The 26,171-nt window shown below is 41.0% G+C and overlaps 3 protein-coding genes across 3 annotated transcripts in view; 2 read left to right on the plus strand and 1 right to left on the minus strand.

The window, feature by feature from the left end:
- The window catches only part of Bbs7 (Bardet-Biedl syndrome 7), a 36,941-nt gene extending 29,178 nt beyond the window's left edge, over positions 1–7,763 (plus strand). The window contains exons 15-20 of the mRNA XM_052180622.1: positions 2,970–3,134; positions 3,916–4,025; positions 4,121–4,224; positions 4,353–4,476; positions 6,242–6,387; positions 7,405–7,763. Of these exons, the coding sequence (XP_052036582.1) occupies positions 2,970–3,134; positions 3,916–4,025; positions 4,121–4,224; positions 4,353–4,476; positions 6,242–6,375 (637 nt within the window). The 3' untranslated portion in view covers positions 6,376–6,387; positions 7,405–7,763. The remainder of the gene's footprint in view (positions 1–2,969; positions 3,135–3,915; positions 4,026–4,120; positions 4,225–4,352; positions 4,477–6,241; positions 6,388–7,404) is intronic.
- A 1,098-nt stretch (positions 7,764–8,861) lies between these two features.
- Positions 8,862–14,930, plus strand: Ccna2 (cyclin A2). Its single transcript, XM_052180624.1, has 8 exons — positions 8,862–9,220; positions 9,882–10,125; positions 11,789–11,901; positions 12,073–12,296; positions 12,926–13,133; positions 13,747–13,860; positions 14,204–14,337; positions 14,615–14,930. Exons 1-8 carry the CDS (start codon positions 9,035–9,037, stop codon positions 14,661–14,663), a joined length of 1,272 nt encoding a protein of 423 aa, XP_052036584.1. The 5' UTR covers positions 8,862–9,034; the 3' UTR covers positions 14,664–14,930.
- Positions 14,931–14,993: 63 nt separating this feature from the next.
- On the minus strand, positions 14,994–25,923 carry Exosc9 (exosome component 9). The gene is made up of 12 exons (XM_052180623.1): positions 25,794–25,923; positions 25,416–25,510; positions 24,749–24,868; positions 24,535–24,637; positions 23,902–24,039; positions 23,071–23,153; positions 21,868–22,000; positions 18,674–18,762; positions 17,651–17,797; positions 16,973–17,139; positions 15,591–15,669; positions 14,994–15,459 (listed from the first exon to the last, which is right to left on the minus strand). Exons 1-12 carry the CDS (start codon positions 25,857–25,859, stop codon positions 15,381–15,383), a joined length of 1,299 nt encoding a protein of 432 aa, XP_052036583.1. The 5' UTR covers positions 25,860–25,923; the 3' UTR covers positions 14,994–15,380.
- Positions 25,924–26,171: the final 248 nt, after the last annotated feature.

Consider the following 26,171-nt stretch of genomic DNA (forward strand, 5'->3'; position numbering starts at 1 on the left):
GCGAACATCTGCATATGAGAGAAAATGTTATATTTGTCTTTCTGAATCTGGGTATCATCTCACTCAGGATGGTTGTTTTCTGACTCCATCCATTTACTTGCAATTTCACAATTCTCTTTTTTCTTATCAGCTAAATAGTGTTACATTGTATATCTGGTAGTTATGTCAGAATTTAAAAGTTTAGAATTATTTTAATTTAAATTTCTAATAATTAGCTCTGGCTTTAATATTTCTAATAAATATAAGGTACTTTGTCTTATTCTGAAAGCTGTATTGAGTTAGACTTCCTTGTAATCTATTGTCACACTGAGATCATTGGAGTAGCAAGTTTCCCTAAGTGCCTATGGATAGTAAATAGTGTTTAGCATTTGGACGGCATGGTGGTTCCCTCTTAACAGTCTGCATGTGCTAAACTCAAACATTGGATTCCCTTCTGCTGCACCACAGGGAATGGTGGTAGAGCAAACAACTATAATACTTAGTGGTATTTCTAATGGAAGAATCTTAATGCTGGTAGTTTTTTAGGACAACATGAGATTAAGCAAAAGAAAAAGGAAAGGAAAGAGAAACCCAATAATTTAATACTTTGTGACATGTGTTTTGCCAGGTGCTTATAATATTACTTTTATGTAAACATGAATTTATAATGAAATCTTTATAATGTTCATAATACATTTTAACCAAATTTGCCCATGCCTGCTAATTCTCCTCTTCCCTTGCCCCACCTCCTATTCCCGTCTATTCTCTTCTCTTTGTGTGTGGTCCAGGTACATTCATTAGGGCTGTTCACAGAGCACAGGTGCCCTACCGTTGAACTTAATCTTTCTGTGTATCCTTAGGGAGGGTTGGGGCCCATGAGTAACCCCTTGCTCTGTGGCAAGACAGAGAAGGCCCAGTCTTGTGCACATTATCATGGCTTCAAGAGCCACATCATGTCCACAAGTATCACCACTTGATTCCTTTTTTAATATATAATTTTTTTTATGTTCATTGGTATTTTGGCTTCATAGATGTCTGTGTGAGAGTATCAGAAGCCCTGGAACTGGAGTTAAAGAGAGGTGTGAGCTGTCATGTGGGTGCTGCGAATTGAACCCTGGTCTTCTAGAAAAGCAGCCAGTGCGCTTGACTGCTGAGCCATCTCTCCAGCCTCACCAGTTGATTCTTTGTTGTTGTTGCTGTTGTTTGAAACAAGGTTTCTCTGTATAGCCTTGACTGTCCTGGAACTCACTCTTTAGACCAGACTGGCCTCGAACTCAGAAATCTACCTGCCTCTGCCTCCCAAGTGCTAGGATTAAAGGCATGTACCACCATCGCCTGGCTTTAAAGGATAGATTTAAAAAATTAAATAAATAATTTTATTTATATGTGTACACTGTAGCTGTCACCAGACGAGGGCATCAGATCCCATTACAGATGGTTGTGAGCCACCAAGTGGTTGCTGGGAATTGAACCACTTGATTCTTAAGGAAAGACAGATTAAGTCTCTGTTTTGCAAATGGGAAAGTAGCCCACTTTTTGATACAAGTACCAGAGCTGTACTTAGAAGCCAAAGACCATGTTCTTTCTAATGTAGCTTACACGTTAAAGGGTTTATAATTAGAATATGATAAGAGAAGGAAAATTTCTGGAAAACATTAAAGAGAATTACATTTTGGTCCTTTTTTTTTTCTTTCTGTATTATATAAAGCCTAGGGGTTCCTGTATGACAGATAATCTATTACTGAGCTGGATTCTGAAACTTTTTATATCTTTTGAGACATGGTCTCACTTAGTTGCCAGGGCTAGTGTTGAATTTGCAATCCTTCCAGATAGCTGGACTTACATATGTGGCCATTTGCTTAAAAGTCGAGGTTAACATTAGTGGACCCAGTATCACCACAGAGAGTACAGTCAGCACTGAGAATCAGAGACTCGGGTTCTATTGTGTTCCTGTGTGATTGTTAGTTCAATGGGTTGTAGGCTTTCCATCTGCAGATGAGAGAGAGGATCACTCTAACAGATCTAAAAGTGCCTTGCAGCGTTTGATTCCTGCCTTGGTTCTGAACCCCTCCGAGGTGCCTGCGAGCATTCCCTTGTAACACTTTGCACTTCCTCAGCTCTTCATAATTACCCGTTTGTCTTTTAAGCTCCTGTGTTTGGTTGATTGATAACTATGATTTGAAGATAGGTTCAGACTCTGTAGCCCAGACTGGGCCTTGACCCACGTCTCCCTGGCTCAGCCTCCTGAATGCTGGGATTACACAAGCAGGCTACCACTCACTCCTGCCTTTGATTGATTTTTTCAGTCTCTTCCTTACTTCATTATAATAACTAATAAAAGTTGTTCAACTAACTCCAGGAAAGTTAAAGGTACTGGTTCCTAACTTGTCTCTTGGTCACAGCTAGTAAAAACTAAATACTAATCTTTGCCTGCCCTGCCTCAGGCCCATCTGCTGGGCTTCACCAGTTATTTTCAACAAGTGATTCATACATTTTGTAGTCTGTGTAATATAGATACAAATGAATTTTCAAACCAGGAAAATGACATGAATAATCTCAATTTAATCTCTAAAGCATGTTCCTATGAACAGAAAAGCTATTTATAGCACCCAACTGTAAGAAACCTATCACTAGCAAGCATAGGAATAGACTGGAATCTAGAATTTTATCTATAAAATTAACATGTTCATTAGTTTATTGTGTAAGATAAATTTCAGAAAGCTTTTGAAAAAGTATTATGTAAAGCTGAGAGCGGTAGCTTAGACCTGAAACTTTTATCGAGCACTTGAGAGACTCATGCAAGATTGACATGCTTTTGCGGTTAGCATGGTGTATGTAGTAAGTTTCTGGGCTACATGGAGACCCCCTGTATAGAAGTTTAAAAATTAATAGGACAAAATGTTAAGCTATATTTGAAATTCTGCTTACAAATGTATATGCCTAGTTTTTCCTTGGCACACACAAACGTGTGCCTCGCTGTTAAACTGCAGGCCCATGAACACACTGACTCTCACCGGCCAGTTCAGCTTTGCGGAGGTTCACTCCTGGGTGGTGTTCTGCCTGCCGGAAGTTCCCGAAAAGCCTCCAGCGGGGGAGTGCGCAGCATTTTACTTTCAGAATACCTTTCTGGATACACAGCTTGAGTGTGTATACAGGTAAATCAGATTAATTATCTGTTAAATTGTCATACAAAACACCTGTTTTGTTTTAAGACAGGAATAATTTCAAAATAATGTAATTGAAAATCTATAATGTTCAATAGAAGCTATTGAATAGAATGAGTGTAAAAATGTTATTAGTAAAGATGAATATATAAAGATTATTTTTCCAATAATGTCTGTATAAAATCTGTGGTAATATTTGAATTATAAATATAATTTTGTACAGATTTTAGATGGAATATTCTAAAGATGTCTATTAAACCAATTAAATCTATGATGTCATTTAAGATATCTCTAATTCTTGCCCTGATGGTCTGTCAATCAATAAGAATGGGGTATTGAAGTCTCTTGCTATTCTTATATGGGGGAAATGTGTGACTTTACCACTATTAATATTTGTTTTATGAGATAGAGTGGACCCATGTTTAGTTAATGTATATTTAAAATTATATTGTCCTCTTGACAGATTGTTCCTTAACTCAATATGAAGTTGGGTATTTTATCTTCTCTGATTAGTTTTGGTTTAAAGTCTATTTTGTCAGATTTCAGACCAATGACATCTGCTTATTACCTCATTTGCTTGGGAAACATTTTTCCTTCCTTTTACCCTATAGTAGCCTCTGTCTCTGATGGTGACATGACACATGGGCTTTAGATATACATGATACATACAGATCACGTAAAATCAAATGAAATCTAAACACTAGCTAAAAATATGCATTTTGGGGGTCACTTGCTTCTACAACTTTTTTTTACAAATATATTGATTTTGTAGAAAAGGAGAAGGACTTTTTAAATCTGACAACATTTCTACAATATCCATCCTAAAAGATGTGCTTTCTAAAGAAGCTACGAAAAGGAAAATTAATCTCAACATATCATACGGTAAAAAAGGGAAACCGTTCATTCCAATTTTTACAGTTATAATAGCAATGTTTTTTGTGAGAGTGACTTAACTGTGCCTGACCAACTTCTTCTAGAGATAAATGAAGTGTCAGTCAAGCATACTTTAAAGCTAATTCACCCGAAGCTGGAGTATCAGCTGCTTCTGGCTAAGAAAGTGCAGTTAATTGATGCCTTGAAGGTAAGAATGTGTGTCAGTGGGATTGTGAACATGACTGAGCTCCGGGATTTCTAAATTATAAACACATTGTTGTACTACTTAAAATCGGACCATTAAGGTGCTTCTATTTCTTTTTTATTTTAAATAAGGAATTGCAGGTTCATGAGGGAAACACAAACTTTCTGATTCCAGAGTATCGATGTATTCTAGAAGAGGCAGATCATCTACAAGAGGAATACAAAAAGCAGCCTGCACATCTTGAAAGACTCTACGGTGTGTGGACCTTTCCAGAAAAACCTGCTGTGCTTCTTTTCAGCAGTTCTTTGTGGGAGGGGTTGCTTTTTTTTTTTTTTAAGCCAAATAGCTGTGAAAGGAGCTAGGCAGAGATTACAGCAGCCATGAGTCTGTGGCAACCAGTTTATTATACAAAATATTTATGTATTTTTCCAAGGTGGCTTACATCTTAACCTTTTTTACTTTAAAATGCAAATAAATGTGAAAGTGGAATTATACTGTGAACATCTATGTGTACAGTGAAGAGGCGTTGCAACCTGCACAGCCTAGGCATCCACACTGTTTCTCACAGTGACTTTCAGGTTCCGTTGCTATTATAAAAAGTCAGCATTTAATCTATTTAGGCAAAAATTAGTAGGGATATTTATGTGATGTCTAAGTTTACAGCTTACAACTTGTTCTGCTTTGGTGTTAAGTTGGGGATGTTACAGACTGTATTGGAAGGAGGAGAGAAGGCCACGGGAAGGCAAGGAGGGCAGAGATGAGGGAGGGAGGCTAAGGAAAGCTTCACTAGCAGGCCTTCTCTGAGATCTAGTGTGTGCAGCTCACTGCACCATCTTTTGTGAGATATTTTACCGTTGCAACAGCTCCGCAAGGTAGATGATGTTATCTTCATTTTCAATAATCATTAGTTAAAATATGAGAGTAAAGTTTGCTCTCACACACCTAGTTAGTGGCAAAGCCTGCATTAGGCCCTTCTCTCCCTGAAATGTAGGCCTGCTGCCATCATGATTGGTATTAGCCCACACTGACCCACTAACCTGCCTACAGAATTTATTATGCACCCAAGACTTTCTCACGAGTGAGCAGTACTGCTATCGTAGTGTTCCCTATACGGCAATCCTTCCATGATGGTGCTACAGACCCACTGTCTCTCATCTGGGATTCCAAACTCCAGAAAGCAGCGTTGGAAACCAAAGTTTTACTTTTGTAAATCATTTACCAGCAAAATCTGTCTTAATCTGATTGACTTCATGATAAAACCTTATTTAAACTGACACAAGTGCAAGCATTCACCTGTATACTTTATTGTAAAAGCATTGCCATTTTGTTAGCAGGTATCAGCACTCAGTCCCACGGGACCAATACCATCCATGGCATATTCTTTCCTTCCTTTTTCTCTTCCTAAATTATACTTTTCTCAGGAGTCTTGTATAAACAATTGACAACTTAAGTTGTCTCTGTTTTACATCTTGAAAACCCAAAGGTGATTTCGCACTTAATTTCCCTAATCTCTGCACCCAGGAAGCCCATAGTTGTTTCAGTTCAGACGCTGCTTCCTGACAGAACAGCAGTCACTGTGATGCACTGTGCACCAACAGAGATTCAAAACGGCTGACAGTGGCTCATCTGAGTATAACCCAGTGTTAGGAAGGTTACCAAATATTTATGTCTTGAAAGTGGCTTCCGCCAGCCAGGCAGTGGTGGCGCGCACCTTTAATCCCAGCACTTGGGAGGCAGAGGCAGGCGGATTTCTGAGTTTGAGGCCAGCCTGGTCTACAGAGTGAGTTCCAGGACAGCCAGGGCTACACAGAGAAACCCTGTCTCCAAAAACAAAAAAAACAAAACAAAAACAAAAAAAAAAGAAAGTGGTTTCCCCACATACACATATGTTTTTAAAAGCACCAACCTAGAATTCTTGGCTTGTCTATGTTGAATAGTGGAATTTCAGGTGGTGATAGAATGCCATATGCATTGTTAAAAGAACTCCCTCAATAACAAGAAATAATATTTTTCTTTCTAGGTATGATTACTGATCTTTTCATAGATAAATTTAAGTTCAAAGGCACTAATGTAAAAACCAAAGTACCTGTCCTCCTGGAGATTCTCGACAGCTATGACCAGAACGCACTGATTTCTTTCTTTGATGCAGCATGAAAGATAAACAAGGTAGGTCCGGCAGTGTAGCCTGCTTAAAACAAACAAACAAACAAACAAACAAACAAACAGGTAAAGGAGAACAACACTCTTTTTAAAAAAAACTTTTTTTTTAATTTGTTTTTATTTTGTGTATGTGAGTACACTGTTGCTATCTTCAGACACATCAGAAGAGGGCATCAGATTCCATTACAGATAGTTGTGAGCCACCATGTGGTTGCTGGGAACCCAGGATCTCTGGAAGAGCAGCCAGTGCTCTTAACCGCTGAGCCATCTCTCCAGCCCGGAGAACAACACTCTTACTACATAAAATATCCATGACTTTATAACTGTAAGTGGTGCTCCTACTTACTGGAATTGTCCAACAATGAAGACACTTTTTTAAAGAACATAAGTGGAGCTGGATGTGATAGCTAGTGTTTGAATTCTTGGCCCTCACAAGTCTGAGAGGGGACCAGGTCAGCCCTGGCTACAGCAGAAGACTCTGTCTCAAATGTCCAAACAAACTAACACAAGTAGAATGATTATAAGAGTTATTAATGACATTTTGGCATGTGATGTTTTTTTTTAAAGATTTATTTATTATATGTAAGTATACTGTAGCTGTCTTCAGACACACCAGAAGAGGGCATCAGATCTCTTTAAGGATGGTTGTGAGCCACCATGTGGGTGCTGGGATTTGAACTCATAACCTTTGGAAGAGCAGTCGGTGCTCTTACCCACTGAGCCATCTCTCCAGCCCCCTGGCATGTGATATTTTAATTTCTAAGTTGAGAATTGGAAAATTATATATATATTTAATAAATAAAATTTATATAAAATATCATATAAATGATAAAGAATATATATATACGTATACTTTGTTTCATAATGTATTTTACCTTTATTTTTACATTACTTGATCTACCTGACTGTTCTGCAGACTCATCAACCACTTAAGTATATATGATTAAGAGACCATGCTAGAATTTTATGAGGCTGGGGTTCTGTGTTATCAGAAAGTAGAAATAACTACCAAGTTTCTCCTAGGGTTTGGAATGGATTCCCATTTTCTTTTTCTTGGTGACATGAACCTCCTGAAGTCTGAAACACTTGGCTTAGTGTTGTCGACTGTGGACAGAGAAGCAAGCAGAGCCTGCTTAGACCTGAGGAACCTCAGATGGATGTCCTACGTGGAATCAGAAGAGTGAAGCTTCTAAGATTCCCCCTACTAGTATCCACAAAACTCCTTTTTATTGTATACATGAGGGGAAAAGAAGACTTTTTAGTCATTCATTTCAGGGGAATATTGCATTGAAAGTTTAAAATACTATAAAAATAAGAAAATAAGCTCTTTTGTTTTTAAAGGGTAGTTATGAAAACAGTAATTACATTTTATTATATTTTATGTGTGATTCTTAAATATTAAATGTGAACATTTAAGACACATGTACTTGGGTCTTTATTTATATTCATATTTATTTAGGTTTTGTATATATTTCTCTTTCTGTGTGTGTATGCGCTTTGGTTTTGAAGACAGGATTTCTTTGTGTAGCTGACCTGGAACAAGCTCTGTAGTCCAGCCTGGCCTTGAACTCCCACAGCCTCTCCCTCCCGAGTTGCCTGGATTAAAGGCCTGGCCACCACCTCCTGGCTACCCGGGTTTTCTTATGAACACTTTCTTTTTCTACTTTTGAGACATCAGCTTACTACATAGCTGACTTGGGACTAACTTGAACTCAGAGATCCGGAACTCTGGAATTAAAGGTATGCACCACCATGCACCAAGGAGACATCACAATCAAGGATTAGCAAAATTAATGGACCTTTGAATTTCCTGTAATACACCACTTGGTATCAAGAATAGCTCAAGCTGACATTTTAACTAGATCCATTTTTAATAGTGGGGGTGGGGGTAGTTTACTGGAATGCCAGGCATAGTGACACACCTTTAATCCCAGAGCCGAACTCACCAAGGCCGGCGGGTATCAGTGAGTAGCAGGACAATTGGGACTGCATTATGAGTCCCTGCCTCAAAAACAAACTACAAATAAAAAAATATACAGGAGAGGTGACGCAATAGTAAACAGTAAAAGTACCAGAGTTACTCTGTGTTGTACGGACACCACCACCAAGAGAGAGAAAGGAATGTTCCCTTGGGTGCCTGGTAACGGAGCAGCTGAGTCCATTTGCTCCTGCCTAGGCGCCACCCAGCGACCATGGGAAGACGCTTCACCCCTTAGCAGAGGGGAATGCTGACACTTCGAGGCCCTGAAGGCACCTCTGCTCCGCCCAGCTGCACTGGCAGGATCCCGTGAGGTTACAGACCCACTGAGCAGCAGGGAGCTACGGAAAGCAGCCGCCCGCCCCGCCCTTCTCTGCGCAGGCGCGTCCTCAGGCGCCCGCCCTGCAAGATTCCCGTCGGGCCTTCGCTCGCGGCGACCGGCGCTCCTGGTGACGTCACGGGATCCGGCCGCCCTCATTGGTCCATTTCAATAGTCGCGGGCTACTTGAACTACTAGAACAGGAGGCGGGCGGCGCGCAGCTCGCGGCTCCTGGGCTCTGCGCTCCTCCCGCCTGCAGCGCCTGTTCCGCGGGTCGGCCGCCAGGGTCCTGCGCAGCCCGGGAGCGGCGGGCGCCGTGCACGCTCTGCCGCCGACGGATCCCGACCGGAGCCGCGATGCCGGGCACCTCGAGACAGTCGAATCGCGAGGCGGGCTCAGCCCTGCTCTCGCTGCATCAGGAAGACCAAGAGAATGTCAACCCTGAAAAAGTGGCGCCAGCCCAGCAGCCGCGAGCGCAGGCGGTGCTGAAGGCCAGGAACGTGCGGGGAGCCGCGCCGCAGCAGAAGCTCAAGACTCGGCGGGTAAGAGGGTGCAGGGGTCTGTAGGAGGTCCAGGCGGGAGCGGTCCTGGGTTTAGCAGCCAAGAGGGCCAGAAAGCACGCTGAGCTTTCTAGGGGCAGTCGGGCTGCAATCTTCGCGGTCCTGGCGTTTCTAGTACCAAATAGCCCCACGAGCCCTGCTGACCCGTGTATACTGACTGCCCTTCAGCACTAGTGGCTCCGTCTTCCTAAAAATGCCGGGGGTCATACCAAGCGATGCCACCCGAGTGTCGACTATCCCCAGCTGTGTACCTTTGCCTCCACTTTTAAAGCCAGGCATTGCATTAGGATGCAGATCCCTTCCCCCTCACCATCTGCTTCACAGATTACTACTTCAGGGAAGGACATAAAGCAAGTATTCTGCTTGGTAAATTCCGCCATTTTAGCCAGACTTGCTGTTTTGCTCTACCCTGGGCTTAAGGATGTGAATCAGTTCTTTGCCCTAACTTTAGTCCTTGATTAGTTTGGAATTCCAATCCGTTCTATTTATAGTCTTTGTAGAAATGGTTGTGAAAAATAGATTTACACACCTTACCTGGGCCTTGCCTCATGAACTTAGATTTTTCTTAGAGTGTTTGGAAATAAAAGCTGATGCCCACAAGGCGAAAAGCAAAGTTGAATTTAAAAAAATTCCTCCTCTTTAGGTTGCACCTCTCAAGGACCTTCCTATAAACGATGATCATGCCGCCGCTGTTCCTTCCTGGAAAGCAGTCAGTAAACAGCCTGCCTTCACCATTCATGTGGATGAAGCAGAAGAAACTCAGAAGAGGCCAGCTGAGCTTAAAGAAACAGAGCTTGAAGATGCCCTGGCTTTTAATGCAGCTGTCTCTTTACCCAGAGTAAGAAAACCACTGACACCTCTTGATTTTCCAATGGATGGTAGTTTTGGTAAGGTTGCTTTTCATTTTTACTAGTCTCTCTTCCTTCTTTCCCTCCTTTCTGCCTTTCCCCCCTGAGTTTCTTGAGTATCCTTGACTATCCTGAAACTCACTCTGTAGACTAGGCTGGCCTTGAACTAAGAGATCCACCCAACTCTGGGGTTAAAGGCATGTGCCATCAAATTCTAGATTACAGGCATGTGGTACCATGCTTTGCTTGGTACATTCTGAAGATTGTTACCAAGCTAAGAATTATAGTTACTTGATTGGGTCAGTGACATCTTGAGGGGTTTTTTTTGTTTGTTGGTTGGTTGGTTGGTTGGTTTGGTTTTTGGGTGTTTTTTTGTTGTTGTTGTTTTGTTTTTTTTTTTGTTTTTGTTTTTTTATTTTCTTAAGACAGGGTTTCTCTGTATAGCCCTGGCTGTCCTGGAACTCACTCTATAGACCAGGCTGGCCTTGAACTCACAAATCCGCCTGCCTCTGCCTCCAGAGTGCTGGTATTATAGGCATGCACCACCACCGCCTGGCTTGACATCTTGAATTTTAAGATTAATGTCTTACCTGATCATAGCACAGTGAGTTAAGATTACTACAATAGGCTTAGAAAGGATATCAGATCTCATAACAAGTACTCAGATCCACTGACCTATAAAAGGACTCAAATCTTTAACCAGCAGGAAGGGTACCTACATCAATTTTAATTAGATCTTAAATATCTATCTTAATCTCATCTGACTTTATAAATGTTTGGTTGGGAGAATAGATTTCAGTTTTATAGGTGACTCTCTTCTTAACATGCCAGTCCTAAGAGTGCCCCTTGAGACTATAGTTTTAACCATTATGATATCTGCCATTCCTTTAAATCTACTCTGAATGTTCATCAGATTGGTCAGACACATAGAAGGCAAATGGCTGCTGTAAACAGCTCTGCAGTTGCTAGGACCTCGCTGTGTGGGGACCAGAGATTGGTATCTGTCACTCTCTACCTTATGCTGAGTGTGTGTCAGGAGAAGGGATAAACTCCCTGTGCTGGTACATGTGGAGACTAGAGAAGTATTTGATTTGGGGGTTTCTTCAACCACTCTCCCATCTTGTTTCTTGATAAAAGGTCTCATTGGGGCTCACTGATTTGACTAGACAGCCTGGCCATCGAGCCAGTTATATGATGACTATTTTTCAACCCTTTTTCCTCTCCCACTCCTAGGCCTATAGAATGAGACCCTATTTTAACAAACACCAAGTCCCTTACAGATTACAGTTAGTCTGTTTGAACATGATATGACAAACTTGATATCTTTACTAACATTTGCTAATACATGCCATTTACCTGATTGTAATTACTCCCTCGTTATGATTTGACTATGTCAACCTGTGGGATCTGCAATTACTCAAGACAAAAAAATTAATTATTTCCAAACTTTGCTGTTGAGTATTTGCCCTAACAGAACCTCTGTACCATCTACTCACCTCTTGAAAATGATACTTTAAGGTGTAATTCTCAGTCCTCTTAGTAGCCTATTGGTGTACATGCATGAATTTATTTTGGAATTAAGGTTATCCCAGTGCTATGACAGAAATCCTAAAACCAGAATAAGATATTCTATGTTGCTTTGCCATTGGGGCCTTTTTAATTGGAAGAGATAAATACTTTGGCTTTAATATCATACACACAGAATCATCACATGCTATGGATATGTCTATTGTCTTAGAAGACGAAAAGCCAGTGAATGTTAATGAAGTACCTGACTATCAAGAAGATATTCACAAGTACCTTAGGGACATGGAGGTAAGGCTCTGTTCATTAAAAAATGGCTAAGTGAAATAGAGAGGATAATGTTGACACCTGCTAACTACTAGCAAGTTACTCTAATGCCAAACTTAAGATTATAGTGTTATGTATGCATCTTTGAATGGTGAGGCAACCTAATAACCTAATTAACCCTGAGTTTTCCTTCAGGTTAAATGTAAACCTAAAGTGGGTTATATGAAGAGGCAGCCAGACATCACTAACAGTATGCGGGCCATCCTTGTGGACTGGCTAGTTGAAGTGGGAGAAGAATATAAACTACAGAATGAGACCCTGCATTTGGCTGTGAACTACATTGATAGATTCCTGTCCTCCATGTCTGTGTTAAGAGGAAAGCTTCAGCTTGTGGGCACGGCTGCTATGCTGCTAGCTTCGTAAGTCCAGCTAATTTGGTTCAGCATCATCACTCACTGCTCCTACCTCCCATTTATATTTTATTGGATGTTTTGCCTGCATGTATATCTGTAGCACGTGTGGTGCCTGTTGAGGCAGAAGAGGGCAGTGGATCCCCTAAGCTTGGTGTTATATACTGTTAAGAGCACCTCTGGGGTGCCGAGAATTGAACCTGTCCCAGCCAGTACTCTAACCATTGTGCCATCTTTTCAACCCCCAGTTTTAACTGACAACTTTAGGGATGGCTGTGGGTGATTCTGAATAGTGGGTGAAAACTTATAAAGCTTTCTAGATCTGAATTTCGCATGCCTTGAATGAGCATAGACCAACCACATTTTATCACACTAGATTAAGAGTTTGAAAGTGGCTCTTCTACTATAAAGTGCTTTCTGGAGTATAAGCAGTATCTTCCTTCCATCAGGAAATAAATTGTATACGGGAGACAAATCAGAAGTCCCATAGTGATTTGGGCCTTTGAATTGGTTTTTAAACATCTTAGCTAGAGGTGGCAGTCAACTGTCAGTGGGAATGTCGTTGATGGAAGTCTACAGTCTATGCGGTTTAGATTAAGACAAGACCTTTTGAAAAAACACAACTTCTTTTGTTATAGGAAGTTTGAAGAAATATACCCCCCAGAAGTAGCAGAGTTTGTGTATATTACAGACGATACCTATTCCAAGAAGCAGGTTCTGAGAATGGAGCACCTAGTATTGAAAGTCCTTGCTTTTGACTTGGCTGCACCAACAGTAAATCAGTTCCTTACCCAGTACTTCCTACACCTGCAGCCTGCAAACTGCAAGGTTGAAAGCTTAGCAATGGTAAGTCCAGTTTGGGGTTTGTTTTTAGGTTACAATTAGGGGCAAGCCCTGGTTTCATCGTATAACACTGCTTAAGAGATATATCGTGTTTTCAGACAGTTAATGCTCCAATAAACAGAAAATGCTATGGCCCTCTATCTGTGGGCTCTGCACTTACGGAATCAATGTACGGGCCTTAAACGTAGCTGCCTATGTACTGGATAAGCACACACCAATCATGTGTATTGTCTTATTTTGTATTACAAGTGATTTAGTGGTATTATATATAGCATTAACTTAGGAAAATGGCATGTATCTTTTATATGTAAGAGATTTAAGTATCTGGTGTGCGTGGATAGGGGCTGAGAGGTCCAGGAGAGAATTTTCCAATGAGTACCCAAAGGTGGCCATGCTGGAAAAGCACTAACTAGTGGTTTAAAGAGAACAACCTAGTAGATTAGGGGGAAAAGTAATCAGAGAATAGAGCAAAACATTGAAGAAATTTTCCCAGGGCTGATTTAGAGCCAGTGAGTATTCAAGACAATAGAAACTGGTCAGGAAGCAAGGATTTAAAACCGGAGTCTTATGTGTGTTCATAAAGGTTTTTTGGGTTTTGTTTTGTTTTTCATTTCAGTTTTTGGGAGAATTAAGTTTGATCGATGCTGAGCCTTACCTCAAGTATTTGCCTTCACTTATTGCTGGAGCTGCCTTTCACCTGGCTCTCTACACAGTCACGGGACAAAGCTGGGTATGTATTAACAGCTGCCTTGGTCTGGACAGAAAGCTTAGCCATAGCGCGCATTTGGAAGCTCTGCTTCAAGTCTGGGCCACCCACCTGCTGCTAGCAAGGGGAGTAAACAGTCAATAAGACAAAGTGAGTGAGCTAAAGTGTGGGGGTGGGGGCACCCTCTCAGACAGGGGAGGGAGGGAGTAAAGAAGGGGGGCGATGTTTGGAATGTAAATAAATAATTTATAGAAATTACAATAACAAAACATGTCAAATATTAGTGCCAGCATTTAGATCAAGTATGAGCTCATGGGCAGTGCCCTGTGCTTTTTAACTAAACACTCAGTGGCTCTCTTCCCTGTAGCCTGAGTCATTGGTACAACAGACTGGATATACCCTAGAAAGTCTGAAGCCTTGTCTCATGGACCTTCACCAGACCTACCTCAAAGCACCACAGCATGCCCAACAGTCCATACGGGAAAAGTACAAGCATTCCAAGTAAGAATCCTGTTCTTCACTTATTAAAGGGTACAATAACCTGCCACAGCTACCTCAGTGAGATCTTAAGTCATGTGTTAGGAAGCTTTTGTGCCTTTGCTTCTGATAAGAGATTGGTAAGGGAACAGATTATGTGTTCTAAGTATCAAATGATTTTAAACTCATTAGTCTAATCAAATAAAAGTAGCATTTCTCCAGTCTTGGGGTACATGAATTGTTCTGTGTGATCTCCCCAATGAATGTTTACTAAAAGGTTTTTCTCTTCTCTGCTTAACAGATACCACAGTGTTTCTCTCCTCAACCCACCGGAGACACTAAATGTGTGAGAGTGAAAGACTGCTGGCCTTTGAAATGGGTGTGGCTCAGAGTTCATGCTGTACAGTTTTTTTATCTCGGGTTTTAATTTCACAATCATTTCTGAATGTAGATGTTATAGCCACAGACAAATTATGGTATCCATTGCTTTTAAAATGGTTTTAATTTGTATATCTTTTGTACATGTGTCTATCTTAGATATTCGGATAATTTTAATTGGTTTGTTAACACTGGTGCTGCCAACTGTCAGGATAAGAATAAATTGATTTGGAAATCTTTGCAAGTCAAAGTTAATTTGAGGTAAAAATATGAATGATAATGCTACTTAATAGATAATTTGATTTGTTTTATTGTGGGGGGGGGTTAGGAAAAGCTTTTATAAAACTGAATTTATTTCAGGGAAAAAGACCTTCAAATTAGCAACCAAAATAACCATAAGTACACGAGTCTGTTTTCAGTGTAGCACAACTCATTGGCTCTCACATGTTACAATAGTTTATGGAGATTCTTTATTTATCAACTTTTACAAATAAGGTTTTTACATGAGTTGGAAAGCTTTTGGGCAACAGAAAAGTTTTCCTGAAAGTTTATTCAGAACAATGTTAAAGATGAAACAGTTTATCAAGAAGTTCAGCTTATAATAAAAAATATCCAGAGCTGTTAGCACTGAGTAGTTATATATATATAGATTATATATATATACATACATACAAATCCACCACTTTAGCTTAATTAGCAGTTCTCTTCTTTTTCCTCCTTTTCCCTTGACCTTTACTTGGTCCCTTCTGGTCTGCACTGGGCTGAGCTCTGTGAATGAAGGAACAGAACAGCTCACTGTAGCCTATCTGTCTACATTGGGTCACTGGGACTCTGAAAGGTGCCCCGTTTTATAGAACCAGTTTTTAATGTATATTTGAAAGAGGCCAGAAATTTGTTACCTTATTTTCTTTGGATTCTTCTCTGGCTCCAAAATGATCATTTCTTCTTCTTCACTATCTGATAGTACTATAGGGGCACCTGAGAAAAAAGGAGTTTACTACTTAACCACATCTGAGAGGTCCTAATGCTCCCATTTTCCATGCTAATTGAGCTCCTGCCTGGAGGCTGATACACTCTTTCCAAATCTTAACCTGTTTTAAGTAGCTCCTTGTAGCTCTGAAAATTTGTAAAATGTGACTCTTTATTCTGGCCTACACATCTTCTGGGGAAAAATCTAGTTCTTGCTACTGGAGCTGACCATGAAAAATGTAGACAACTGCTTTGTTTGCCTATTTTTCTCTTGAACAGTATATATGTGTGTAAATAAAGCATGCAAACAACCCTTTGTCCATTTGGCTGGCTGTGTGTTGTCTTGACTTTTTGTTCACATGCTACCAGAGTGTGTACTACTAGAAGTTTGGGCAATGGCACTCACACGGGCAGCTCACAATTGCCTGACTCTAGCCTTCAAGGCACTCACATATATGTTCGGTTCCTGGCATCCATACTAGGCTGCTCACAAGTTGCAAGTGCCTCTGAACTCTATATACATACTCATGCATATACACATATAAGACCTTTCTGGGGGCTTCTAAAGTTTCCCATGTTCTAATACTCTACCCTAAAAAGATAGTCACTGCTACCAATGTGGCCATACATATTAACTCAGACAAGTCATACTTAAAGGATGTTTAATAGGTGAAGCTACTACCCTGGCCAATGTATATAACATTTCTTACCACAGAAAATTCTGAGCAGGAGATACTGAGTGATATCTGTGTGCTGGCACCAAGAGTTTCCTTGGAGCTGGCATTATAGAGAGTACTGGACACAAACTCTGGTTATGAGTGAGCATCGAGGGTCTCCACAGCTGAACTACCTCTCTCTGGCCCATGTCATGAGCTTTTTTTATACTTGAATCAAACTAAATAAGGCTGTTGGCAGGAAAGACATTAAATGCCCGTGGATATAATTTTGTTTTTGAGACAGTATCTCTAATCCTGCCGCCTGAAACTCCCTATGAAGAAATTAAGATTTTCCTGCCTATGTCTCCACAGTGCTGGGATTAAAGGTGTATGCCACCACACCTGGCTGCATGTAGTTTTTAAAAATTGATAAAAGTATCACTAGTATGCCAAAGCATACTACCAGTTTGCAAAAACATTCTTTTAGAACTGGTATTAATATTTCTATTCAATCATTTAATTAAAATCCCAAAATATCTAGCCTTCCAAAACAGATAATATTCCTATGTATTATCCATAATCTCCATGCAAAATTGTCTCTGTAGTTTAAATAGCTCAATTGTTGTGTCTCTGTACACATTAAAAGCTTCACCTACCTTGGCTCCCAATATCAGAAACGTCTCCAGTGTCCATCTTTGTATCATCAAGAATGACAGCTTCATCATCCTCTTCCTTCTCAGAATCTTCAAGGTCACCCCAGGAGTTTTCTATTCCGTCTCCAATCTGGGCAGTTCCAGGAGTCCACAGCACAGGTTTAGAAACACTTTAACAAGTTAAGAAAACTGAATATCCAAAACACTGCTATTTAATGGGCTACTGAGGAGAGATCAAGTTTCCTGTAAGACTGTTTCGTGTTCCACAAATTCTTAGGAATTAATATACTATGGTCTGCTGAATAACATAACTGCACATGATCTTGAGATTATGTAACAATGCATAAAGAACTTGGCCATGTCCTTAACACTGAAGTGCCATTTCTCAAATGGAAATGAATGCTGGATTTTCAGACAGTGCTGGAATGGAACCCAGGGCTATAAACAGCTGGAAAAGCGCAGCACCAATGAGCTACATTCCCCAGCTTAGTTGGTTCTTAAAAAAGAAAAATGGACAATTTTTAGAGATAACAAAGAGCCGCTAGATGTTACATTATCAACTCAATTTGGCATATTTTTCTCTTATAGTACAAGTTCCCCCAAAACAAATTTCAATATGCACACTCTAGCCTTTAAAAAAAAAATGCATCTTATTACTGTAAAAACCACCAATAAAGATACACTTCTGGAGGAGGTTCAGCCTCAGCAATAATTTCTTCTGCTTTCTCTTCTATGTTGGAGGTATCAATAGGGGCCTTCTCCATTTTAAATGCTGTGATTCTTTGATTTGCTATAGACTCTGCAAAGCCAAATTTTCCACCTTCTTTCCTGTAGATTTTTGGTAGTGGTTGTTTTGGAGATAAAAAGACGAGAGAGAAATTAATATTTTGTCTTTGGTAAATAAGAAATAGACTTGCTAGATTTTTGGTAGCTTTAACTAAACTTGACAACAGACTAGAGTCACTTGAGAAGGGAGGCCTTGATCAGACCAGATATAAGTGAGGGAGTATCTTGACTGTTATGAAAGAGGGCTCACCCACTGTGAGGGCACCATTCCCTGGACAGGTGGTCCTGGGCTGCATAGGAACTGTAGAGAAGCACGAGCCCGAGAGCCAGCAATCAGCATTCCTCTGGATCTCAAACACCTCCTTGGCTGAGTGAGTTACCTGATTACAGGGAGTGCTACGGCTCCTCACCACCAGCGGGCTGTGATCCGGAAGTATAAGCCAAATAAATCTTTTGCTACCCTATGTTGCTTTTTGTCAGTGTTTTATCACAGCAATAGGAATCAAACTAGAATACTACCATAGTTATCAAGACATAAAAGTCATAATTATTTACTGAACCTCTGCAGCGCATGTGTGAGGTACCTGAAGTATATTCTCTAATTCTCAAGTCAGCTGTGGCAGAAGGCACCAGGTTCCCACAGAACAAGAACACTGAAGGTGCTTAAGGTAACAGGAAGTTGAGCTGCAAACCAGCATGCTTGTTCTGTTAATTTATTAGATTATTCTTTCACAAGAACATATTAACTTTTAAAGAAAACACTTCTATAACTTTTTAGAATAAAGTCTCAACTAAACACCAGTACATATAAGTGAGATTAAGTAAAGAGCAAGCATGAAATTTTATGGCTGCCCTTGGGTGAGAAAAACTTAGAAAACATGAATTTAAAGAGCATATAGTTCTGAAAATGATACTCACCTAACTCTCTGGTCATTTTCCAAAGCTTTCTGTATTAGCTCTGTGATTTCTGCTACTTTAACACCAGCTATTTTACTGCATCTGAAAACCTGTTTATAAATACAGGCTGTTACAGACAACAAACCAAACAGCTTTTTTTAATGAGCCCAAAACCATGACATCAATTTTCTACCTTTAATGTTTAAGCATTTCTTTTCCAAATACTAATTTAAGGCACAGTAAATAAAACTAAGACAAAATATATAAATACTACAGAGACCACAGATAAAATGTGCTCAGGAAGTCAGTCTTCCACTAGCAGCCTTCAGATGGAGAACTCTCAGCTCCTCCTGCACCATGCCTGCCCAAATGCAGTCATGCGCCCACCTTGATGATAATGGACTCTGAACCTGTAAGCCAGCCCCAATTAAATGTCTGCTCATAGCAGTAAATCTCTAAGATATAAGTTAGTACTGGGACTGGGGTATTACTGTGATTAGCCTGATCATGCTTTTGTTTGGAAGAATGTGGATTTTGGGACTTTGGATTCTGAAAACTACAGAATGCTTTAAGTGGGGCTTACTGAGCCATCCTAACAGGAATATGAAAGACTTTGCTTCTGTGAGTGATGTCAACTGTGCAGACCTGGCCCAAGAGGTTTTAGAGGAGAGGAATTTCAGTATGTGGTTTAGAGACTGTTTTTGTGGTGTTTTGGTGAAGAATATGGCTGCTTTTTGCCTTTGTATGAAGAGTCTACCTGAGGGAAAAATATTTATATTAATTGCATTAACAAGAAAGTCTCAAAAAGCCCATCAGAGACTTTATTCTCTGTTAAGTCTCATAACGAGCATTTTAACAAGCATAGCAAGCTGAAAAAGGAAAATATAAAACACATGGTTCAAGTATTAAAGGTGCACCAGGAAGTGAAATGGAGCTGAATCCTGTGTTCTAGGAGATAACAGATTAAGGGACTTTAGGATAAGAACCTACCCAGCTAAATTTAGATCCAGGCATGGTGGTACACACCTTTAATCCCAGGAGACAAAACCTTACAGATCTCTGAGCTCAAGGTCGATCTACAAAGCAAGATCCAGGACAGCCAAGCTTGGGCATTGAAGGAGTTGGAAAACAGAAATTTAGTGGTAATGTCATAGAATAAGGAGGCCATGTTCCAGCTCCTGCACGCAGCAGAACTTGGCAGCTTCAGCCATGTGTCTCTGGCTTTAGAGTGAAGAATAGAAGGGACTATTGGGACAATAGATGCTGGTTAGCTGGAGCTAAGAAATTAGCAGTGATTAAGAAGAGGTGAAATCACTGATTTCACTGAGGTGAAATCTTCTGGGAAGTGTTTTCTCTGACAGCACAAAGAAGCTGTGTTCCAGAGATAGCCTAGGTTGTACAACATGCTGCAGCTGAGCTTGGTAATGTGTAAGAATCACCCTGGCGGTACTAGTTTTGTTTTATTTATTTATTTTTTTTTAATCTTTTTTATTTTTATTTTATTTATTTTATTTTTTGGTTTTTTGGATTTTGGCTTTTTCAAGACAGGGTTTCTCTGTCCTGGAACTCTCTGGTAGACCAGGCTGGCCTCGAACTTAGAAATCCGCCTGCCTCTGCTTCCCAGAATGCTGGGATTACAGGCGTGTGCCACCACCGCCCGGCCAGGTGGTACTAGTTTTGAAGGCATGAAGGGGTCATGGAAGAGCAGTTGAGGCTTGGCACTGTGGCAGGCCATAGAAGGCCAATGGTGAAGTTACAGCCTCAGTTACAGTTGATGGCCCAAGATTGAAGGGGCCCTGTAAAGGATTTGAGGCTGGGCACTATGAAAAGAGCCTATGAGAGGCTGTTGGTGAAGTGTAGTTGCAGCAGAAGACCGCAGTGTATTGGATTTCCAGTACCATGGGATGATCACCTAGAACAGCAGCAGCAATGGAGTGGATCAGCCTGAGCTTAGGGTGCTACAGAGGGCAGAGCTGGAGAAGTGACGCCAGCCCACTGGAGGAGCCAGAAGATCATGTGTGGATCCCAGACATCGAAACAAAAAGCTGTAACATTGAAGTTGCCTTGGGGACCCCAAGGATTTTCAAGATGCCAGAGCCATAGGATGTCTGCTGAGGAAAGTTGCTGACAGGGAGAGGAACCAGTCCAGGAAGTTTGTTATAGTCAACAAAGATGAAAATGGAGTTGAGATCTGAGCCTACTTTGACATCAGCCATGAAATGCAGAGTTTGGAGTTTGCCCAGCTGGTTTCCTGTCTTGCTTTGGGCATTACAGTTAAGCAATTGGATGAATCTCAGAAGAGACTTTGAACTTTGGACTTTTAACATTGTTGAGACCACTATAGACTATGAGGACTTTGGAGATTGAATTAAATGTACCTTCTTATTATGCTAAGTTTAGATATGGCCCTCATAGACATGTGTTTGAACAAGCCTAAGGGAGCCAGGGAATGGAATGTGATGGTTTGTATATGCTTGGCCCAGGGAGTGGCACTATCAGGAGGTGTGGCCTTGTTGGAGTAGGTGTGTCACTGTGGCCATGGGCTTAAGACCCTCATCTTAACTCCCTGGAAGTCAGTCTTCCACTAGCCACCTTCAGATGAGGATATAGAACTCTCAGCTCCTGCACCTTGCCTGTTCAGATGCTGCCATGTTCCCACCATTGATGATAATGGACTGAACCTCTGAACCTATAAGCCAGCCCCAATTAAATGTTGTCCTTTATAAGGCTTGCCTTGGTCATTAAGTCTGCTCACAGCAGTAAAACCATAACTAAGACACCAAGGAAAATGCAGAGCTGGACCTAGGACCCTACATATTTGTAGCAAATGTTCAGCTTATTCATGTGCTTACAAGTGTAATAGGGGCTGTCTCTGTCTCTGTTCTCTGACACTGGGTGTGCTGCCCAGACTTGGACTGCCTGCTTTTGTCTCAGTGGGAGAAGATGTGCCTAGTCCTGCTGGCACTAAATTCCACAGGGTAGGGTAGTATCCAAGGGGGTGGGGGGCTCCTCTTCCCTAGGGAGAAAGTGAGGAAGCAGTGGGGGAAGGACTCGTGGGGGTACGACTGGGAGGAGAGACATAAAGTGAATTTAAGAAATGAATAAATAAATAAATAAATGTAAAATATATTTTAAAAAGATAATTTTAAAAAACAAAATAACAATAAAACTTCTAAAAAGAGACATGTTACAGGGACACTAGTCAAAGCACTAACCTGGTCTTTGAGCAGCATTATGCCACCACTAGACTGAATAGTACAAATTTCTCGATGCTTATTCATGGCAATCACCAGCAAGCCATCCATTACTCGTTCTTCACGCTCATTGGGGTCCACCAATAAATATGTTCTGAAACAAATGTTAAACGGTCCTCAACATATCTGAAACTGAGTGCTGTTTCTAGGAGAATGGATTTGTCCTTTTTTTTTTTAAGTTAGCATTCAAAGTCAATACTGAAAGATTTGAGTCACTTCAACTCAATAACTTCAGTTGCATGAAATCTATGTCTCTCTGACCGTTACAATGAAGTCACATTAAGGTCAGCTAAAGACTTCGATAACATTAGTTTGGTTCATTTTTAAGTGGCACTAAGACTCTAAGTCCTAGAGTCTACCTACCTCTGCAGTGTCCTTTTCCTGACAGACAATGACCTACAGTGCCTAACAGCTGAAATCTTTTCTCTAGTTTTTAATCCATGGAAGTCGCTCCTTCCCTGAAGATCCAAGAATCATGCTTCACTTAGAAGCACATTAAGCCTCTCCATTTTATACTGGGAGAGTAATTGTGAAGAAAAGGCTAGACAGTTGAAGAAAGCAAGTTTTCTGGTTTGCCAATCAATCATTTCCCCTTGCAATGCACTCTTCAAACTCCTCCCTGTAATATGCCTCACACTGAGAAGATTCTATTAGTTCACAGTAACCAACCTTTAGCCCATGTACAATCTCAACTGAGCTCACATATAATCCTCAAGGCATTTACCTAGCTCAGGGAAGGGTAGATGCTACCGTGCCGCATTAAATGAAGTCTTACTTTCTAAGTATGCTGTGAGCAGAGGAACAATGGGAAAAACATTCATAACAGCTGAATTTGTCAGTTCTAGTAAAAAAAAAAACCTTTACAAAGACAGGAAGAAACCAGTAAACGGTCTAATATTAAGGGCAGCAGGCCTATGCATATCTGAACAGAGCAATAAAGTTCTTAGCTTGGAGCTGACATAGCTCAGCTGGCAGAGCCGAGTCCAGTCTCCAGCACTGTATATACCAGGCACAGTGGCACATGGCTGTAATCCCAGCCCTCAGCAAGTGAAGGCTGAAGGATCGGAAGTTCAGTCAAGTCAGATACACAGAGAGCTGAGCTACAAGACCCAATCCAATCCCCAGGCACACTGACATCTCAACCCAGGACGAGGAAACACTTACCCTTGCTGAAAGAAAGCAAAACTGACACAGATGGGCATGTGGTGGATGCTCAGAGGCACAGGGTCACGCTCTTCAGGGGTGTACTGTGTCAGGAGAAATGGCCAGAGTCTCAAAGTCAGCAGTGAGAAAGATACGGACACTAAGAGATGAAGGTCTTAATAGTGAGGAGCTAAACAATGTCTTTTATAGTTACCTGCGTGACTCTGACAACTGTGTTCCTACTTAAATTTTATGATGATAAAACATCGATCTCATGTATAATCTTCTATCCCAGGCTTCATTCCAGTGGCCTTTCAGGAAGGTGCATGTCCAGAGCTACATAGGAGGGAGCCCTGGATGACCATCTGGGCACTCTGAGTTCGAAGTTCTTAGGCCCTGCCTCTGTCCTCCTCTATAAGCAGGGCCTAGTGGTATGTTGTTAATGAGCCCTCATGCATTCTCATGAACTTAGGTCATCTACTTTGCTTAATGAACAATGGGCCTGAAGAAACATGAAAATCTGGCAAGCCTCAGACCTTTTCAGGTACTACAGGTCTCTCCTGCTGACCTACACAGAGACCAACCATTCCTCTAGTAGTCGAGCCAAAGAAAGAGCCACAGTTCTATTATAGAAAACCAAGCTGGACCATGTTATTAAGGACAGACAATTCTGAGAGAGAACTTGAAACTTCTAGGGCAATTCTGGCCATTTGCAGTTTTTGTCTTGTGAACAAAAACTAGGAAGAGACATAAATGCTAGCCGTCATCTCTCCACTACGAACTTCCTGTCGGCACACACAGGATACCCACTTGTTCACAGGACCGGTTCTGACCAGAACCCTGGAAACTTACCAGTGTTACTTCCTCTCCTTGGACAGAGACATCAGGTCTTCGGAAGTGACACAAGGCTACAATTGCAGCAATGCTAGCAGCATCAATAATATTTCCATCGTGATTTAATAAATGTAGATCTACACGGATCTGCCAAACCTGAAAGTGAATTTAATATAAAAATAAATCCCAACTGACCATGACCAATGGCCACTGGGAAAGTAATGCTGCACATTTTTAAAGTATACAGCTAATCCTTTCAGTTTACCCAGTAAACATGCAGTTAATTTTAAGAAAAACAAACATTTGAAACACTAATAGTTAATTTTTCTATGTGATTCACTTGAAAGACTGAGAATACATAAATAAATGGAAACATTCCAACATCTGAAATTTAATTATTTTTTTTTTAAATTTATTTTCCATGTATGCACATTTGCCTGCATGCATGAATGAATGTACCACACTCATGCCTGGTGTCTCAAAGACTGTAAGTGTTATTGCTTCTGGAACTAGTTATAGACAGTTGTGAACTGCCACGTGAGTGCTGGCAACTGGACCTCTGCAAGGAAGCCTTCCAAGCTCCTAATTCTGTTTTAATTGTGTCTGAATCAACAGTATTCATTGTTAAGATACTTTGAGCATATTTCTCACCTTTTCACCGGCAACCACACAGAGAGATTCGGTGTCTATACACTTCGAATTTCGTAGACACCTTTCCAAGAGTCGATTCAGCTTCACCAAGAGGTCTGACTGCCTATGGAAAGAAGAATGCACTAATGTCATAAACTTCGACTATGAGCAGTAAAACATCTCACTGAGGGTAAGTTCTTCTATGGCTAAAGTAGCTAAACAAAGAGCGAGATACCTGCCGGGTTCAAAAGCCGGAGCAGCCATCTGAGAAAGCTCAAGGTTGAAAAAGAGGATACCTTCGGTTGCCCTATTGAGTTTTGGAGAAACAAGTTCACAGGAAACCTGTCCAAGGACTCTGCAAAAATAAAGGTGCAAAGCAGTCAACTAAACAATCTAAAAACAACAACAAAAACCTATTCTAAATAACACAATGTGACTTAAGAGGCAGAAATTGCATACAGAATGTGGTAGACTGAGGCCGGCAAAGCTGCCTCCACACACACAATAGTGCACATACACAACAGTAAAGTTTTTTTAAGTGTAAGTAGATTTCATGAAAAAATAAAAAAAAAATATTGGCACACATAAAAGGATGACAGAAAGGAAATCTCTTATTTCTTACATCACTTGAGAATAAAAGGGAAACTGAGGCTTACTGATGACATGATCGATACACTCCTCACACTAGAAAATGAGACATGCAGACAACCTGTGTGATCAAGGTTAGCTGCCTATGTGACTTATAAAGGTCACACCGAACTATGATACTCATATAACAGAAAGCACTCATGGTTGAAAGTTAAATTGTGAGCACAAAACTTAAAAAGGCTGGCATTAAAGAAACATATTTATCATCATCATTATCATAAGTATGTTACATTATCTAACTTGAACCCCGTTACCTTGTTTTCCCAAGTTCTACAATACAGCATCCGTAATCCGTTCCGAATGAGATCCTGATGTTCCTGTAATCATAGGTTTGTCTGCCATCCAGCCGCTGTAAGCAAACATCATTTATTCTTTTAACATATTTATGAGAAGCAACTGTGTTTGTCTGGTCCTGGTTCGCAACGTCCCTGCCACTGAATACTGCTGGCTTGAGATTCAAAGGAACTGGTCAGGGTAAAATACTGCCCTGAGGTTTGGGGAATGGGCAGAGTCCACACTGGGAAACCCCCGAGTCCACACCACGACCACACAACAGGCCGAACTGACATTGACTCCACGGACAACCCGAGTCTACACCCAAAGCCACCGTGTTCACACCGCAGGCCTCGCACCTTCTTCTCCTCAATTGCGCGGAGCAGGAAGCGGCGCTCACAGTTGGAGAGCGGCGTTTCCTTCATAGTGGCGGGCCACGCAGAAAAAGAACCGCACGGAGACAAGTTCGCACACCGGCTTCTTCCCGGCGCGGAAAAACGACGTCATCCAGGCGCAGGTTCGGGGGTGTGGTGTGGGCGGGGCTAGAGATCCGGGACCTCTGGGGCCGGGACAGGCTGTGTAGCTAATCTATGAGAATTTCCCGGGTTGGTCCTACCTAGCATTGCAGTGGAGATTGGCTTCTGCAGTGTTCTTACTTTTTATTGAGACAAAATCTCACTTACCTCTGACTGAACTCAAGAGAAACTTACCTATCCTTACAAGTCGTTACAGTTCTT

Source organism: Apodemus sylvaticus, chromosome 4 (genome assembly GCF_947179515.1).
Source record: "Apodemus sylvaticus chromosome 4, mApoSyl1.1, whole genome shotgun sequence".
In the NCBI taxonomy this organism is placed as follows: domain Eukaryota; kingdom Metazoa; phylum Chordata; class Mammalia; order Rodentia; family Muridae; genus Apodemus; species Apodemus sylvaticus.

Bases quoted from the DNA above. Each gene is read 5' to 3' on its own strand.
- Ccna2 (XM_052180624.1), top strand. From the start codon at position 9,035: ATGCCGGGCACCTCGAGACAGTCGAATCGCGAGGCGGGCTCAGCCCTG. The intron at 10,126-11,788 runs GTAAGGTTGCTT...TCATACACACAG, and splicing joins TCCAATGGATGGTAGTTTTG to AATCATCACATGCTATGGAT. The intron at 13,134-13,746 runs GTAAGTCCAGTT...TTTTCATTTCAG, and splicing joins AGGTTGAAAGCTTAGCAATG to TTTTTGGGAGAATTAAGTTT.
- Exosc9 (XM_052180623.1), bottom strand. From the start codon at position 25,859: ATGAAGGAAACGCCGCTCTCCAACTGTGAGCGCCGCTTCCTGCTCCGC. The intron at 24,638-24,748 runs GTATCTCGCTCT...TTCTTTCCATAG, and splicing joins CCGGCTTTTGAACCCGGCAG to GCAGTCAGACCTCTTGGTGA. The intron at 17,140-17,650 runs GTATCTTTATTG...AACTTGTTAAAG, and splicing joins GCTGAACCTCCTCCAGAAGT to TGTTTCTAAACCTGTGCTGT.